General features: G+C 48.1%; 1 protein-coding gene across 3 annotated transcripts in view; it reads left to right on the top strand.

The window, feature by feature from the left end:
• DOCK6 (dedicator of cytokinesis 6) overlaps positions 1-17,798 on the top strand; it is a 55,407-nt gene that overhangs the window by 7,239 nt on the left and 30,370 nt on the right. For 2 of the 3 annotated variants that reach the window (XM_069946935.1, XM_069946927.1), the window contains exons 1-7: positions 13,480-13,545; positions 13,772-13,921; positions 14,078-14,158; positions 15,119-15,272; positions 16,176-16,300; positions 16,577-16,670; positions 17,205-17,367. In XM_069946935.1, coding sequence (XP_069803036.1) covers positions 13,513-13,545; positions 13,772-13,921; positions 14,078-14,158; positions 15,119-15,272; positions 16,176-16,300; positions 16,577-16,670; positions 17,205-17,367 — 800 coding nt within the window. In that variant the 5' untranslated portion in view covers positions 13,480-13,512. Of the gene's footprint in view, positions 1-10,855; positions 10,947-11,035; positions 11,212-11,369; positions 11,439-11,583; positions 11,714-11,863; positions 12,077-13,298; positions 13,385-13,478; positions 13,546-13,771; positions 13,922-14,077; positions 14,159-15,118; positions 15,273-16,175; positions 16,301-16,576; positions 16,671-17,204; positions 17,368-17,798 lie in introns of those variants that run through there. The other variant, XM_069946942.1, reaches the window with a different exon arrangement.

Here is a 17,798-nt window from a genome sequence, read left to right as displayed (position 1 = left end):
AAACCTTCCCCCCCCCCCCCCCCCCCCCAGCGGGGCCTTACCAAAAAGGGGGTCCTGGCTGCAATAACCCTTTTAATCTGCTGCAGATTTCAGCTATTTATACTGGTTAAATGTGTATGATGTGTGAACTTACCCTTAATGGTGTTTTTCCCTTTAAGGTAAAATGTTGGTGTTTGATAACCTGTTACTCTTGGTTATGACCATCTTATGACATCCACTAAGGTGGTCACACATGCTCAGTTGAATGGCAATCTTCTGATTTGTTCCAAAAGTACTGTCAGCTACGTATACAAGCAAGGGGGATTGTGGGAAAGTGTGTGCACTGTTGCATTGGAACAACACTGTGACATTTCAGGTCAGGCCCCCCCAATCACCCCTATATGCAGGTATAGTCACAGTGAATGTTGTGTATGGAGTCTCGGGCCCACCTTAAGGGTACAAACACACACAGCAGATACGCAGCAGATTTGATACTGTGTTCAGCTATTTAGATCTAATCTGCTGCGTATCGCAGCAGTAAATACGCAGCGTATAAGCCGTGTGTGTTTGTACCCTTAAGGAGAAGTCCGGCAAAAATTTTTATTAAGTATTGTATTTCCCCCGTAAAGTTATACAAATTACCAATATACACTTATTACAGGAAATCCACATACACTTTTTTCCCTGCACTTACTACTGCATCAAGGCTTCACTTCCTGGATAAAATGGTGATGTCACGACCCGACATGTATAACTCTTGGGGGGCAATACAATACTTTAATAAAAATTTTCGCCGGACTTCTCCTTTAAGTGACTGGACCCCCAAGTGTCAAGAACAGACAATATGGTGGGGGAGAAGTATGAGGGAGTATGACATTTGTGAGTGACTGTCACATATGGGGATGTAGCAGAGCCGTGCACTTTGCCCCTAGATTCTGGTTATCTTCGCACTCATCACGTAATATAAAACTGCCGGAGCCACCTGTTGTGCTGTGACTGTCAGCGCCATATATGAGAGGGTCAATGGCGTCACGTGTCCTATGACTATGAATATAGTGCTGCCTACAATGCTATAAGCAGAAAATGGAGGAACGCTATATATAATATACATTAGTATAGCAGGGTTTCAGTAAAGGGGGCAAAGGTCGTGGCCCCTGCTGCCCCTTTGCTACATAAGACCCTGGTGTCTGGTACATGGGGCCCTGTTAGGCTTTGTGGCATTGTGTATACCAGGGATGGGGAACCTGTGGCCACCCAGCTGGTTGCAAAACTACAATTCCCATCATGCCTGGACAGCCGAAGCTAACAGACTCCTATGGTGATGTCTAACATGTATGCCTGTAACATTCCCAGTGTACATGCCAACCATATGTGACTGGGGCCCTAAAGGCCTCATATAGGAAGAGCCATAGAGACGTGTTGCCCATAGCAACCAGCCAGAGTTCTGCTTCGATTCTGGAATGAAGTGAGGCCTCCGGTTGCCGTGGGTGACGGGCCGCGTTCCTCTGCCGTGTTTGGCTACATGAGGCCTCTTGTTATGGTGTCTGGGACAGGAAGGATTTGGGTTGGGATGTGTGCGCTGTATAGCCTGCGGCTAGGTTACCGTGTACTGTAAAAGTGGGTGTGAGCCGAGATTCACGATGAATAATTCAGGAGATAATGGATTGGGAAATTATGTGAGTCTCAAGGGATGACACCGGAGGGCGCTGTATGACATGGTGTCTGCTACTCCAACCATAGGGTGACGCAGGAGGACGCTGTATGACATGGCGTCTGCTACTCCAACCATAGGGTGACACAGGAGGGCGCTGTATGACATGGTGTCTGCTACTCCAACCATAGGGTGACGCAGGAGGGTGCTGTATGACATGGTGTCTGCTACTCCAACCATAGGGTGACACAGGAGGGCGCTGTATGACATGGCGTCTGCTACTCCAACCATAGGGTGACGCAGGAGGGTGCTGTATGACATGGCGTCTGCTCCTCCCACCATAGGGTGACACAAGAGGGCGCTGTATGACATGGTGTCTGCTCGTCTCACCATAAGGTGACACAGGAGGGCGCTGTATGACATGGCGTCTGCTCCTCCCACCATAGGGTGACACAGGAGGGTGCTGTATGGCATGGCGTCTGCTCTTCCCACCATAGGGTGACACAGGAGGGCGCTGTATGACATGGCTTCCGCTCCTCCCACCATAGGGTGACACAGGAGGGTGCTGTATGACATGGCGTCTGCTCGTCTCACCATAGGGTGACACAGGAGGGTGCTGTATGACATGGCGTCTGCTCGTCTCACCATAGGGTGACACAGGAGGTCGCTGTATGACATGGCTTCTGCTTTTCCCACCATAGGGTGACACAGGAGGGTGCTGTATGGCATGATGTTTGCTCCTCCCACCTTAGGGTGACACAGGAGGGCGCTGTATGACATGGCGTCTGCTACTCCAACCATAGGGTGACGCAGGAGGGTGCTGTATGACATGGCGTCTGCTCGTCTCACCATAGGGTGACACAGGAGGGTGCTGTATGACATGGCGTCTGGTCCTCCCACCATAGGGTGACACAGGAGGGTGCTGTATGACATGGCGTCTGCTCCTCCCACCATAGGGTGACACAGGAGGGTGCTGTATGACATGGCGTCTGCTCTTCCCACCATAGGGTGACACAGGAGGGCGCTGTATGACATGGCGTCTGCTCCTCCCACCATAGGGTGACACAGGAGGGCGCTGTATGACATGGTGTCTACTCGTCTCACCATAAGGTGACACAGGAGGGTGCTCTATGACATGGCGTCTGCTCCTCCCACCATAGGGTGACACAGGAGGTCGCTGTATGACATGGCGTCTGCTCCTCCCACCATAGGGTGACACAGGAGGGCGCTGTATGACATGGTGTCTGCTACTCCAACCATAGGGTGACGCAGGAGGGTGCTGTATGACATGGCGTCTGCTCCTCCCACCATAGGGTGACACAGGAGGGCGCTGTATGACATGGCGTCTGCTACTCCAACCATAGGGTGACGCAGGAGGGTGCTGTATGACATGGCGTCTGCTCCTCCCACCATAGGGTGACACAGGAGGGCGCTTTATGAAATAGCGTCTGCTCCTCCCACCATAGGGTGACACAGGAGGGTGCTGTATAACATGGCGTCTGCTCCTCCCACCATAGGGTGACATAGGAGGGCGCTGTATGACATGGTGTCTGCTCGTCTCACCATAGGGTGACGCAGCATGGTGCTCCCACCATAGGGTGACACAGGAGGGCGCTGTATGACATGGCGTCTGCTCCTCCCACCATAGGGTGACACAGGAGGGCGCTGTATGACATGGTGTCTACTCGTCTCACCATAAGGTGACACAGGAGGGTGCTCTATTACATGGCGTCTGCTCCTCCCACCATAGGGTGACACAGGAGGTCGCTGTATGACATGGCGTCTGCTCCTCCCACCATAGGGTGACACAGGAGGGCGCTGTATGACATGGTGTCTGCTACTCCAACCATAGGGTGACGCAGGAGGGTGCTGTATGACATGGCGTCTGCTCCTCCCACCATAGGGTGACACAGGAGGGCGCTGTATGACATGGCGTCTGCTACTCCAACCATAGGGTGACGCAGGAGGGTGCTGTATGACATGGCGTCTGCTCCTCCCACCATAGGGTGACACAGGAGGGTGCTTTATGAAATAGCGTCTGCTCCTCCCACCATAGGGTGACACAGGAGGGTGCTGTATAACATGGCGTCTGCTCCTCCCACCATAGGGTGACATAGGAGGGCGCTGTATGACATGGTGTCTGCTCGTCTCACCATAGGGTGACGCAGCATGGTGCTCCCACCATAGGGTGACACAGGAGGGCGCTATATGACATGGCGTCTGCTCTTCCCACCATAGGGTGACACAGGAGGGTGCTGTATGGCATGGCGTCTGCTCTTCCCACCATAGGGTGACACAGGAGGGCGCTGTATGACATGGCTTCTGCTCCTCCCACCATAGGGTGACACAGGAGGGTGCTGTATGACATGGCGTCTGCTTGTCTCACCATAGGGTGACACAGGAGGGCGCTGTATGACATGGCGTCTGCTCGTCTCACCATAGGGTGATACAGGAGGTCGCTGTATGACATGGCTTCTGCTCCTCCCACCATAGGGTGACACAGGAGGGTGCTGTATGGCATGATGTCTGCTCCTCCCACCTTAGGGTGACACAGGAGGGCGCTGTATGACATGGCGTCTGCTACTCCAACCATAGGGTGACGCAGGAGGGTGCTGTATGACATGGCGTCTGCTCCTCCCACCATAGGGTGACACAGGAGGGTGCTTTATGACATAGCGTCTGCTCCTCCCACCATAGGGTGACACAGGAGGGTGCTGTATGACATGGCGTCTGCTCCTCCCACCATAGGGTGACACAGGAGGGAGCTGTATGACATGGTGTCTGCTCGTCTCACCATAGGGTGACACAGGAGGGTGCTGTATGACATGGCGTCTGGTCCTCCCACCATAGGGTGACACAGGAGGGTGCTGTATGACATGGCGTCTGCTCCTCCCACCATAGGGTGACACAGGAGGGTGCTGTGTGACATGGCGTCTGCTCTTCCCACCATAGGGTGACACAGGAGGGCGCTGTATGACATGGCGTCTGCTACTCCAACCATAGGGTGACACAGGAGGGCGCTGTATGACATGGTGTCTGCTCGTCTCACCATAGGGTGACACAGGAGGGTGCTGTATGACATGGCGTTTGCTCCTCCCACCATAGGGTGACACAGGAGGGCGCTGTATGACATGGCGTCTGCTCTTCCCACTATAGGGTGACACAGGAGGGCGCTGTATGACATGGCGTCTGCTCCTCCCACCATAGGGTGACACAGGAGGGCGCTGTATGACATGGTGTCTGCTCGTCTCACCATAGGGTGACGCAGCATGGTTCTCCCACCATAGGGTGACACAGGAGGTCGCTGTATGACATGGCTTCTGCTCCTCCCACCATAGGGTGACACAGGAGGTCGCTGTATGACATGGCTTCTGCTCCTCCCACCATAGGGTGACACAGGAGGGCGCTGTATGACATGGCTTCTGCTCCTCCCACCATAGGGTGACACAGGAGGGCGCTGTATGACATGGCGTCTGCTCCTCCCACCATAGGGTGACACAGGAGGGCGCTGGATGATATGGCATCTGCTCCTCCCACCTTAGGGTGACACAGGAGGGCGCTGGATGATATGGCATCTGCTCCTCCCACTATAGGCTGATCTGATCAATAAGGGTATATGTTACATGGGATCTGCTCCTCCCACCACCGGGTGATAGACAAGAAGAGGCTTTGTTACATGGAGTCTACCCCCCAACTACAGAATGATACAGACATATAGGAAACTGTAAAATGTAATCTGCCCCTCCCACTAGGGGGTGACACAGATGTACAGGAAGCTATATGACGTAACCTGCCCCTCCCACTAGGGGGTGACACAGGTGTACAGGAAGCAGTGTGTAAGTGTGTATATATATCACACACAGGTGTCGGGGTGTATACCGCTGTAGTTTTGGGATACACCTGTTCTCCTCTCTATACAGAGATCAGGACAGGTGAATACAGGGAGCGGCTCCAGTCACTGTTAACCCCTTCCCTGCCAGAAATACCAGTCTGTCTCTTCCCCGACTGACTGACCGATCAGCATTTACCGGTTTATCAGCCCAATAACATAACCCGGGCACTTGTGGTTTCCTAAGGAATCTCTGAGATGAGTTTTTCCTCAGCAGCTTCTTCTTCTTCGGTGAGATCCTTGTAGATTGCTTCTATATCGGCCCCTTGAGCCGTGTTCACACCAGTACAGGCTCCGTCAGTAGTTGTCAGATTTAGAAGACAGGATGGTTATACCACGGGGTCACTTAGGGGGCAAAAACTTTCAACTTCATGGTCACCTGACTTGGTGAGGTTACGTTCGTTAGATTTCTGCAAAGCTACAAAGTGGACATACCCTTTAAGCCAAGTACTATAGTACACAAACCCTGGCTGTACCCTGCAGTAACTGGCAGGTGTGACGCCATCATATATAAACTGTATTACACGGAGGGGGAAGGAGACCCATTTTTTTCTAGGACGTTCAGTTATAGTTGACAAGTATGGGCACATGTTTCTTGTCCGAGCCCGGACCCCCGTGATGGTATACCTGGGCCCCCCCTTAGTCAGTACAGGGGCCCTGTGACAGTACGGAGAATGCAGAATATATTGTATAAATACGCATACATCATCTTTAGGATCAGCTCTGGGCTTTGTCATACAACATCAGTCCTGGACCATGGCGCCCAATTATACAGCATAACTGTGTAACTATCTAATACTGGTCAGACACTCATCACACTCCCTTAAAGGGATTATCCAGGATAAGAAACACATAGCTCATTTCTTTCAGAAACAGCACCACTCCTGTCCTCAGTTTGTGTGCAGTATTGCAGCTCAGTTCCATGAGGGTGAATGGAGCCAAGTTGTAATACCACTTATAACCTGAGGAGGGGAGGCGCTGTTTCTGAAGATTCCATTTTTTTTTCAGCCATAAAATGATGTGTGAACATAGCCTTATCTGCTAGGGAAGTTATTGGACAATTTGCAGCAATCTGATCTCTCTGACATAACACATACATAGTACAGCGCCATTCTTGTTCTGATCCTTAAAGCCTGGATGATTTCCTAAAGCCGCCGGGATTAGAGTAAACGGTGCAGAGATGAGGTGACTGATCCCCGGTGGTTGTATGGTTGAGGTGTGTGAGGGCCCCGGCCTGTGATACGGACGAGCGAAGAGCCACCATGTCAGGGAGGGGCAGGGACCTGCAATACACAAGGGACAATACCTGAGAAATGTACTATAGATTGTGATGGGACACAGCAGGACTGTATCCAAATGTATCTAAGCCTTTCATGTGTACCACTGTCAACTGAGTTGGTGTATCTAAACCTTATCATGGTCACTCATCTGATTTGTTTAGGCTTATAACGTGTTTTACTGTCTGATAAGACAATGTATCTAAGTTGCCTATCTGTGCTACTGTCTGCTGAGTATCTAATTGCAACGTGTGATACCTGCTGCCCTGCAAGAATTTCGTGATACTCCCTACTGATGTGGTGTATCTAATCCCATCATGTGTGATACTTTTGGCTCATCTGGCCTCTCTATTACAGTAGTGCGGGTCTGTTGAACCGGTGTATCTAATCCTATCATGTGTGATACTGTCCACTAAGGTGGTGGATCAAATTCCATCATGTGTGATACTGCTGTGCCCAGAGTATCTAAACTCAAAATGTGTGATACCATCTGCACATTCGCAGAGACTTGCTTATCCTATCATGTGTAACACTGACTCTTGAGCTGTAGTATAGTGTCAGATTGTGTATCTAATGCTGCGTTTACACGGAACAATAATTCGTGGGATCGTACGATTAACGTTTTTGTTTTTTTTTATAACAATCAGCGTTTAGACGGAACGATATATCGTACGGAAAATTCGTTTTGCGATCGCTTAAGCCTATCTCGGTAAAATCGGCGAACGACTGTTTACACAAAGCGATCTGCGAATTTTTTGCGAACGACGATTTGAGAACATGTTGTAAGATCAAAATGAACGATTTCTTGCTCATCGTTTGATCGTTCGCTGCGTTTACACGTACGATTATCGTTTGAATTCGATCGTTATCTTGCAAATTCGATAATCGTTATGTGTAAACGCAGCATAATCCTACCATGTGTGATACTGTCTGCTGAGCCAGAATCCGGATGTGTGGTACTGTCTATTGAACTGGAGATTGTAACCCCATCATGTATTATTATACAGCCTGCAGTGCTGGAGTATCTAATCCCACAGTGTATGATATGACCTGCAGTGCTGGAGTATCTAATCCCATCATGTATTATTATACAGCCTGCAGTGCTGGAGTATCTAATCCCACAGTGTATGATATGACCTGCAGTGCTGGAGTATCTAATCCCATCATGTATTATTATACAGCCTGCAGTGCTGGAGTATCTAATCCCACAGTGTATGATATGACCTGCAGTGCTGGAGTATCTAATCCCATCATGTATTATTATACAGCCTGCAGTGCTGGAGTATCTAATCCCACAGTGTATGATATGACCAGCAGTGCTGGAGTATCTAATCCCATCATGTATTATTATACAGCCTGCAGTGCTGGAGTATCTAATCCCACAGTGTATGATATGACCTGCAGTGCTGGAGTATCTAATCCCATCATGTATTATTATACAGCCTGCAGTGCTGGAGTATCTAATCCCACAGTGTATGATATGACCTGCAGTGCTGGAGTATCTAATCCCATCATGTATTATTATACAGCCTGCAGTGCTGGAGTATCTAATCCCACAGTGTATGATATGACCTGCAGTGCTGGAGTATCTAATCCCATCATGTATTATTATACAGCCTGCAGTGCTGGAGTATCTAATCCCATCATGTATGATACAGCCTGCAGTGCTGGAGTATCTAATCCCATCATGTATGATACAGCCTACAGTGCTATGTATGATACAGCCTTCGGTGCTGGAGTATCTAATCCCATCATGTATTAAACAGCCTGCAGTGCTAGAGTATCTAATCCCATCATGTATGATACGACCTGCATTGCTGGAGTATCTAATCCCATCATGTATGATACAGCCTGCAGTGCTGGAGTATCTAATCCCATCAGGTGTGATACTGGCTGCTCTGCTGGTGTAATTGTTCTGGATACAGTGCTGGTGTATCTAATTTGTGATACCTTCTGCTCATCCTGTCATATGTGATACTATCTACTGAGCTGGTGTATCTAATCTTATCATGTGTGACACTGGCCATTAAACTGGTGTACCCAATCCCATCATGTGTGACACCACCAGCGTATCCGATCTGACCTTGTGTGATACCATCTGCTGAGATTGAGTGTCTAATCTCATCTTGCGTGATACTATAGAATTTAAGCCCATGATGCCGTCTGTGCTGGTGTATCTAATCCCATCATGGGTGATACTGTTAGCTGTAGTATATAAAACCACCATGCTGTCTGGTGTCTCTAATCCCATTATGTGTGATAGCGTCTGCATGTATCTAATCACGACATGTGTGATACCCTCTTTCCTCCTGTGAGCTGAGTATCTAAGCATCCGTGTGTGATACAGGCTGGGAGCAGCCCTGGGCAGTGGTGCATTGTTCTCCTGTGTGTGGCGGCTGATCCCTGTCATTCTCAGCGTGTCTGGCCCGTCAGGCCGGCTGCTTCCTCACAATAGCGGATAAGCCCTGCGGGGCGGGGGACCTGTAATACCATTAAGTCCTCTTTTATAGTCCCCCACTTTCCGGACCCTCTTTGTGCACGCTTCCTCTGAGGGCATAATGGCTGGAAGTGTGTGAGCGTGCGGGCGTCCTCCTGCCGCTGTGCGTCACGCTCATCGGGCGCCATCAATCTGGGCTGCACAACACTACCTACGCTTAAAGGGGAACTCCACTATAGAGCAATGAGATAGACAGCCATTTATAGAACTGGCACAGGTCAGCCACTGCTATCCTGCTGCTTATTTGCAGCATTTACAGTAAAGCAACAGATCAGTGAAATCTTTAAAAACTGAAACCAAGTATACAAGAAAGTGTGATTTATTCTACGGCGATAAGGACTGTGTGACATATAAAGCTGGGAGAACTGGGTGTGGGGGAGAGATACGCCTTCCGGTCAGCGGTGAGAACGAGAGGAGACTGTGTACTGACTATAGAGGAGCCATAATAATAATTATTACATGACCGGTTATTATAACCCACTGATAATTATACACACACAGGTGGGAAAAACAGAGATATGGAGCCTGCTGGTATAACCTGGGGATCTCCAGTATATTATTATATATCTACAGCTGGTATAACCTGGGTCTCTCCTGTGTATAATTATATATGTACAGCTGGTATAACCTGGGTCTCTCCTGTGTATAATTATATATGTACAGCTGGTATAACCTGGGTATCTCCTGTATATAATTATATATGTACAGCTGGTATAACTTGGGTATCTCCTGTATATTATTATATATCAGCTGTACATATATAATTATATACAGGAGATACCCAAGTTATATCAGCTGTACATATATAATTATATACAGGAGATCCCCAGGTTATACCAGCTGTACATATAACTTGGGTATCTCCTCTATATAATTATATATGTACAGCTGGTATAACCTGGGTATCTCCTCCAGCAGTGGATTATAATAGGGGCGTTTTGGGCGGCAGCCCGGGGCCCTGAGCACCTGGGGGGCCCATGACCACCCAAAAAGACTTATACTTTCAATGGTGTTCTGTCTCCTGGCTACACTTCTGCCATGATTTGCAAAAAATCAGTTTTTTTATGGCAATTTTGCACAAATCAGGACATCATGACATTATCTATCCTGTACTATGAACGCCAGGCTAGTGCTTCCATAGTTACAGTGGGGTGGGGGGGCCCAGGCTTGGTGAACAGCCCGGGGCCTATGATAAAGTTAATCCGCCCCTGATCTCCTCTATATAGTTATATATGTACAGCTGGTATAACCTAGGTATCTCCTGTATATAATTATATATGTACAGCTGGTATAACCTAGGTATCTCCTGTATATATGTACAGCTGGTATAACCTGGGTATCTCCTGTATATAATTATATATGTACAGCTGGTATAACCTGGGTCTCATGTATATATGTACAGCTGGTATAACCTAGGTATCTCCTGTATACAGTGATCTGCCAATATATCCTGGGTGTATTAGATCGATTAACCTGCCCCTGAACCTGTATAGATAATCCCACATAATCTTATTTTATTGCCGTATATGACGAGATCATTACCCATCTGTTTCCTGTTACAGGACTGTGGCATCTGAAGTTCGCAAGCAGGTCTCCAGAGAGTATGGGGGGTCTCCGCAGCTCTCCAAGAAGCGTGCAGGGGGGGCGCAGGCCGTGAGTCTCTTATACTTTTAGCTATTATTATTATTATTATTTTATTTCATTCCTTCCGCCCTTCGTCCATGTTTACGCCTCTGTTGCAGGTTCCGCTCTCGGAGGTGGTGGACCCCCTGGATTTCGAGGCTTATTTGGCCGCCCACCCCCCGGATTCAGAATGTGAAGCCCTGAGGGATCTCTATGATTTCCCCCCCGATGACATCGAGATCTTGTATGAGCCCAGAGAATGCCGCACACTAGAGCCGGCAGCCCCCGAAGAAGGGTGAGAAGGCTTCTAAGCCAGGTCTCTCCTGGATGGTCCCTCTAAGCCCACCATTGTCAGGCCACCACCTGCTCTCTGGCTCCAGCTCGCCCTCTAGTGGTCATTCTTGGATGTGTTGGTGATGATTGACGTAAATTTACTTATTCCTCTTTTTATAGAAAGTTGGACGCTCGAGTCCGAGATGCCTTAAAGGTGTATACACACGACTGGGTGATTGTACAGAGAAAGTAAGTGACCCCCTTGCTAGAATCTTCAGCTGTAATAAATGGTAAAAAGAGCTTGCAGTCTGTTAAGGACACAGATAGAAGGGGTCGGTGGGTGTAGAGTCCTCTTACATTAGGCACTAATGTTACCTTGTAATCTGCCAATCAGATCACAGAAGCTGAGCACAGCGTACGCCCCGATCACCGCCGAGCGCCAGAGACAGCGCCAGAAGAACCTGACCCAACAGCTCTATGAACTGGATGAGGCTGCCGAGGACAAGGGGTGTGCAGAGGAGCAGGTATGTAGTGACCATCGCTATATAGATAGACAGGAGATACAGATACTGTGGTATAGTGCTTGTGCAACGCATGATGGGAGTTAATTGTACCACAAAGATCCTGTGTGACCACCACTAACCCACATGTCATCTCTTCCTGTGCTTCAATAGGAAGACAAAAAGAGAGCATCTGCTTCCATGGATGAGACGCCGAGGGGCAGCTGGGCCTCTAGTATATTTGACTTGAAGAACTCTGCACCTGATCCCCTACTCCCAAACCTGCTGGACAGAACCCCCCCTGAGGAGATAGACCGGATCAACGACGAGCAGAGGAGAGAGAACAGACATCACCACATCCTCACCTTATACCCTGCCCCTGATGAGGTAATACTACCAGGAGAAAACCAATGTATTATTGTTACCCCTCAGGGGCGTAACTACCACTATAGCAGCCTTAGCGGCTGCTATGGGGCCCGTCGCATCAGGGGGCCCCATGGCCTGCTCCTGCAATACACTGGGCCCCCTGAGCCGTCATCATTTGCAGCACCGGGTGGCCCTGCTGGTCTCCTGGGTTTTGCAAATGTCTCTTTAACTGCAAGCACTCCTGACCAGAGCTAGAAGTTATGTAGTTATGACTTCACTGGACCGTTTAGTGGTCAGTCGGGGGGGGGGGGGGGGCTGGGGCCCAATCAAAAGTTTGTTATGGGGCCCAGCCATTTCTAGTTACGCCCCTGTTACCCCTGTAACACCTTATTACAGTAACCTGGCTCCTGATCCTCTTATTACCCTGTAACATCTTATTACAGTAACCCGGCTCCTGATCCTCTTATTACCCTGTAACATCTTATTACAGTAACCCGGCTCCTGATCCTCTTATTACCCTGTAACATCTTATTACAGTAACCCGACTCCTGATCCTCTTATTACCCCTGTACCATCTTATTACAGTAACCCGGCTCCTGATCCTCTTATTACCCCAGTAACATCTTATTACAGCAACCCGGCTCCTGATCCTCTTATTACCCTGTAACATATTATTACAGTAACCCGGCTCCTGATCCTCTTATTACCCTGTAACATCTTATTACAGTAACCCGGCTCCTGATCCTCTTATTACCCTGTAACATCTTATTACAGTAACCCGACTCCTGATCCTCTTATTACCCCTGTACCATCTTATTACAGTAACCCGGCTCCTGATCCTCTTATTACCCTGTAACATCTTATTACAGTAACCCGGCTCCTGATCCTCTTATTACCCCTGTAACATCTTATTACAGTAACCCGGCTCCTGATCCTCTTATTACCCCTGTAACATCTTATTACAGTAACCCGGCTCCTGATCCTCTTATTACCCTGTAACATCTTATTACAGTAACCCGGCTCCTGATCCTCTTATTACCCTGTAACATCTTATTACAGTAACCCGGCTCCTGATCCTCTTATTACCCCTGTAACCTCTTATTACAGTAACCCGGCTCCCGATCCTCTTATTACCCCTGTAACATCTTATTACAGTAACCCGGCTCCTGATCCTCTTTTAACCTTTTACTTCTATTCCTACTTCTTTATAATTTTCTGTTCTGTTTTGTGTCCTCTATCATAGGATGAAGCTGTTGAACGCTCGACTATCCCTGAGGTGCCTAAGGAGCACTTTGGACAGAGGATCCTGGTGAAGTGTATTTCACTGAAGTGAGTGGTGGTCTCTGGGAGCCCCTTAGTGTTTTCCTTTGATGTTTCAGTCTCTGATGATTTATTACATGTTGTTCCTGTTTTCCCCTTTTAGGTTCGAGATTGAAATTGAGCCCATATTTTGTGTCATGGCCTTATATGACGCTAAGGAAAAGAAAAAAGTAAGTTACCGAATGTGACTTCTAACATGTCCTAACATCAGATGTATGCAGCAGAGAAATTCCGCCGTGGGGCTATTACATATATTTTACAGGTGTGCCTCCTGTGGTTGCTGCTAGAATTACATCTGTTCCTAATTATAAGTGGTCTTCTCACTGTCTCCTTGCTAGTGCTTCCTTGCGGATAGCCTTTTATATACTGATCATGTCTTTTCTGCTTTCTCCTCAGATATCGGAAGGCTTCCATTTTGACCTGAACTCAGATGCCATGAAAAATATGCTGCGGACACAAGGTGGCCACCAAGCGCCCTCCACCCTTGCAAGATCCGCCATCTTCTCCATCACATACCCATCTCCTGACATATATCTCGTCATCAAGGTGCTTTAAGGAAAGGGCGGTGGTCGTGACGGGGCGGGGGGTCACCATTTTACGTGTTTCATATAAAGTGGGTGTCCTGTTTCTTACTGGTCACTGTGTGATGTGTATATGTCCTTTATATGCATATATCTCATGCCTGTGTATCCTGTCTTCTAGCTGGAGAAAGTCCTACAACAAGGGGACATAGGGGAATGCTGTGAACCGTACATGGTCCTAAAAGAGAGCGATGGCATGAAGGTGAGAACTTCGTAGTGATGACATGGCGGTCTGACCAAGGTTACTTCTGCTTGGAATCTGTATCTCTGACATCCGTGCAATCTTTTCTTAAGATCTACAACCAGATTGTATTTGCTTTAGCAGCAGCTGCTTGACATTGAGCGCTGCCATTCATCGACACTGCATTATATATACACAAACATAGATGGCGGCTGGTGCTGACAGACAGGTTCCTAAATATAGACACCTTCAGCAAACACAGGGCCACTTGGTGAATGGGGGGTTGTCACATGACGACAGCAGTGAGCCACCACCGCATGTCTTCCATCAGCTGTCGGATCTAGTTTTAGGGTACAAACTCACTGGGCGGATCCGCAGCGAGACCCGCTGCGGATCTGTGCCTTGTACACTCTATAGGCAGACAAACTCGCAGCAGGATGCACATCCCGCTGCAAGTTTGTCAGCAGCCCCTTTCACCCCCCAGCCGCTGGAGCGTATACATCACCTGGTCCCCACTCCGGCTTGCTTCGGGGGTTCCCGACACGTCCTGCTCAGCCAATCAGTGCACTGCCCTGCTTCAGCGCACTGATTGGCTGAATGGGACGTAAAGACCCCAGGAGCCCCGAAGCAAGCCGGAGCGGGGACCAGATGATGCATACGCTCTGGCGGCCGGGGGGTTAAAGGGGCAGGCTGCTAACAAACTTGCAGCAGGATGTGCATCCTGCTGCAAGCTTGTCTGCCCATAGACTTTACAGGGCACAGATCCGCAGTGGGTGTCTCTGTGGATACGCCCAGTGAGTTTGTACCCTTAGGGGGTTTTCTCAATATAATATAGTTAGTGGGATCCAATATGGCGGAAGTTTTATGGAGGGATCCTACTTGCCCCTTCTCGTGTCATATCACTTCTCAGAATGAGAACTGGTAAAACCCCAGAAAATATATAATAAAAAAAAAATATATATATATTTTTTATTTCTCCAGAACAAGGAGAAGGTGGACAAATTGAAAGCCCAGGCCGATCAGTTTTGTTCACGCTTGGGCCGCTATCGTATGCCTTTTGCCTGGACAGCCATTCATTTGATGAACATCATCAACAGCATGGGGACAGCCGAACGGGACTCCGACTCTGAGAGCGGTAAGTCTATAAATACATGGTCAGGATCATTCCAGGGATAATGTTGTCCTTGTGCTGGGGATTGGGTCCCAGCAGCCGAACCCACACTGATCTGTTTGTTATTAGAGATGAGCGAACCTGGAGCATGCTCGAGTCGATCCGAACCCGAACTTTCGGCATTTGATTAGCGGTGGCTGCTGAACTTGGATAAAGCCCTAAGGCTATGTGGAAATCATAGATATAGTCATTGGCTGTATCCATGTTTTCCAGACAACCTTAGAGCTTTATCCAAGTTCAGCAGCCCCAGCTAATCAAATATCGAACGTTCAGGTTCGGATCGACTCGAACCCGAACCCGGTTCACTCATCTCTATTTGTTATCCCTTATCCTATGGATGGAGGATAACTTCTTCTTAACCCTTTAAAGGGGTATTCCAGGGTAAGGATCAGGCCTTCCAGATGTTGCAAAACTATGATTCTCATCATGCCCGGACAGCCAAAGGCTGTCCAGGCATGATGGGAACTGTAGTTTTGCAACAGCTGGAGGGTGCAGGTTCCTTATCCCTGATTTAAAGGGACAGAACTCTTACTTTTTCCAAAGTAAATCTACAATAACAGAATTTAAACATGCCTGGGATAGACATATATTTATCCTAAGATAATAAGAAAGAAAATACTAAAAGGGCGGACTAGATGGACCCAGTGGTCTTTTTCTGCCGACAATCTTCTATGTTTCTATGTAACATTGCTCAAGGCAGACTGGCAAATCAAGGTCACCGCCATCCTGGCTACAATGGTCGGCCGCCCCACTTTCCCAGCACGCCTGTTGTGCCGCTTCCTCCCAAACGTCTCGACATCTACTTGTCCCATTAGCGGAGGTTTTTCTGTGACCTTTGTGTCGACTCTATTCTTCTCCCCTTCACAGAAAGGAAGGGCACGTGGAATGAAAGGAAGAAAAAAGCCTTTGAGAGGCTCAGTGTCGGGGATGAAGTGTGCGGATTTAACTCTTTCAGACCCGCAACCCTCACGGTCACTAACTTCTTCAAACAGGTGAGAAATATACAAAGTGACGTCCATAAGTGAAATCATAGGTCTCATTAGATAGGGGGGTATGTCCACTAGTGGTCTGACCCACTGATTCCCCCCATTAGCTGCTTGGACACACTCTATTATATTCAATGGAAAATGATCAAGCTGGGGAAGTGGCTGCTTTTCCTATTGCTTATGTTGGAGGGGATATACACATATATGGCCCCTTTTACAGCACATATGTGTGTATGGGGGTCACATTCAAGATAAATGGTGTCTTTTCATTGTCTGTCACAGGAAGGAGACCGTCTGAGTGATGAAGACCTTTACAAGTTCTTGGCTGATATGAAAAGACCGTCCACTGTGCTGCGGAGATTGCGCCCAGTAACAGGTATGGCTGGACATTGCGCATACATTTCTTCTCTTACTCATAAATTATGATAAGCCACTGTATCTAAACTTATCATGTGTGATACCACCTAGCCCAGTATATGCTTCTAATGTGTGATACTGCCTGCCAAGAAGGTGTGTCTTAGCCTATTGTGTGATACTGCCTGCTGAGCTATTATATCTAAGCCTAATGTGCGATACAGTGGCTCAGCATACAGTATCCGAGCCTTTGATATGTGATAATATGCTGTATCCAGGTCTCCTCTGTGTGATACTTTCTACTGAGCCATTGTATTTAAGCTTGTTGTGTTAACCTAACATATGTAATAGTGTCTGCTGAGCTGCTGTATCTAAGCCACTATTTCAAAGCCTGTCATATTTAATACTGTATCTAAGCTTGTCATGTATAATACTGTATGCTAAGCCCAGTGTGTCTAAGCCTTTCATGTGTGATCCTGTCATCTATTCTAGAACTGAAATGATGTAAGGGGACATTCTATAGATATGTCATAATATAGAAATGTTTTGTCTGTAGCTCAGCTGAAGATTGACGTCTCTCCAGCTCCGGAGTCCCCCCAGTTTTGTCTTTCTCCTGAACTGCGTCATGTCAAGCCGTATCCTGATCCCCGCGTGCGGCCCACCAAAGAGATCCTGGAGTTCACTCCTCGGGACGTATATTCCCCCTACACATCATACAGGTCAGAGGATCCCTTTAAATTGCTGGTTGCAGATGCACTTTACCCTCATTGTGCCTTACTCTCTTAAATTGGTATTCCCATCTCCAAAAGTTACTCCCTATACACAGCATATTAGATAAGCAGATGGATGGGACCCCCACCAATCACGTAAACTGAGGACCATTACCCCTCCCCTATAGCCCCTCTCTACTGTGTAGTTTTACATACTGGCTTAGAAGACGCCGCTGAGTTCCCACCATGACCTCTGTAGGATCTGATGGCGTGTCATTTACATGGTGCACATTTTACATTCACAGGCCTCTGATCCTGAATATAAACAGCGGCCAATCCTCACTATACGCTCTACATGGCCCCTCTGTTTATTTTACTTTTACTATATACTTTACATTTCTATGACTGGATCAGCTACTCTGTTCATTTATCTTCCTTAT

The sequence above is a fragment of the Dendropsophus ebraccatus genome, chromosome 1 (genome assembly GCF_027789765.1).
Source record: "Dendropsophus ebraccatus isolate aDenEbr1 chromosome 1, aDenEbr1.pat, whole genome shotgun sequence".
NCBI lineage: Eukaryota > Metazoa > Chordata > Amphibia > Anura > Hylidae > Dendropsophus > Dendropsophus ebraccatus.
Note: the sequence above shows the minus strand (reverse complement) of the source record. Positions and strands in the feature narration are given on the sequence as shown.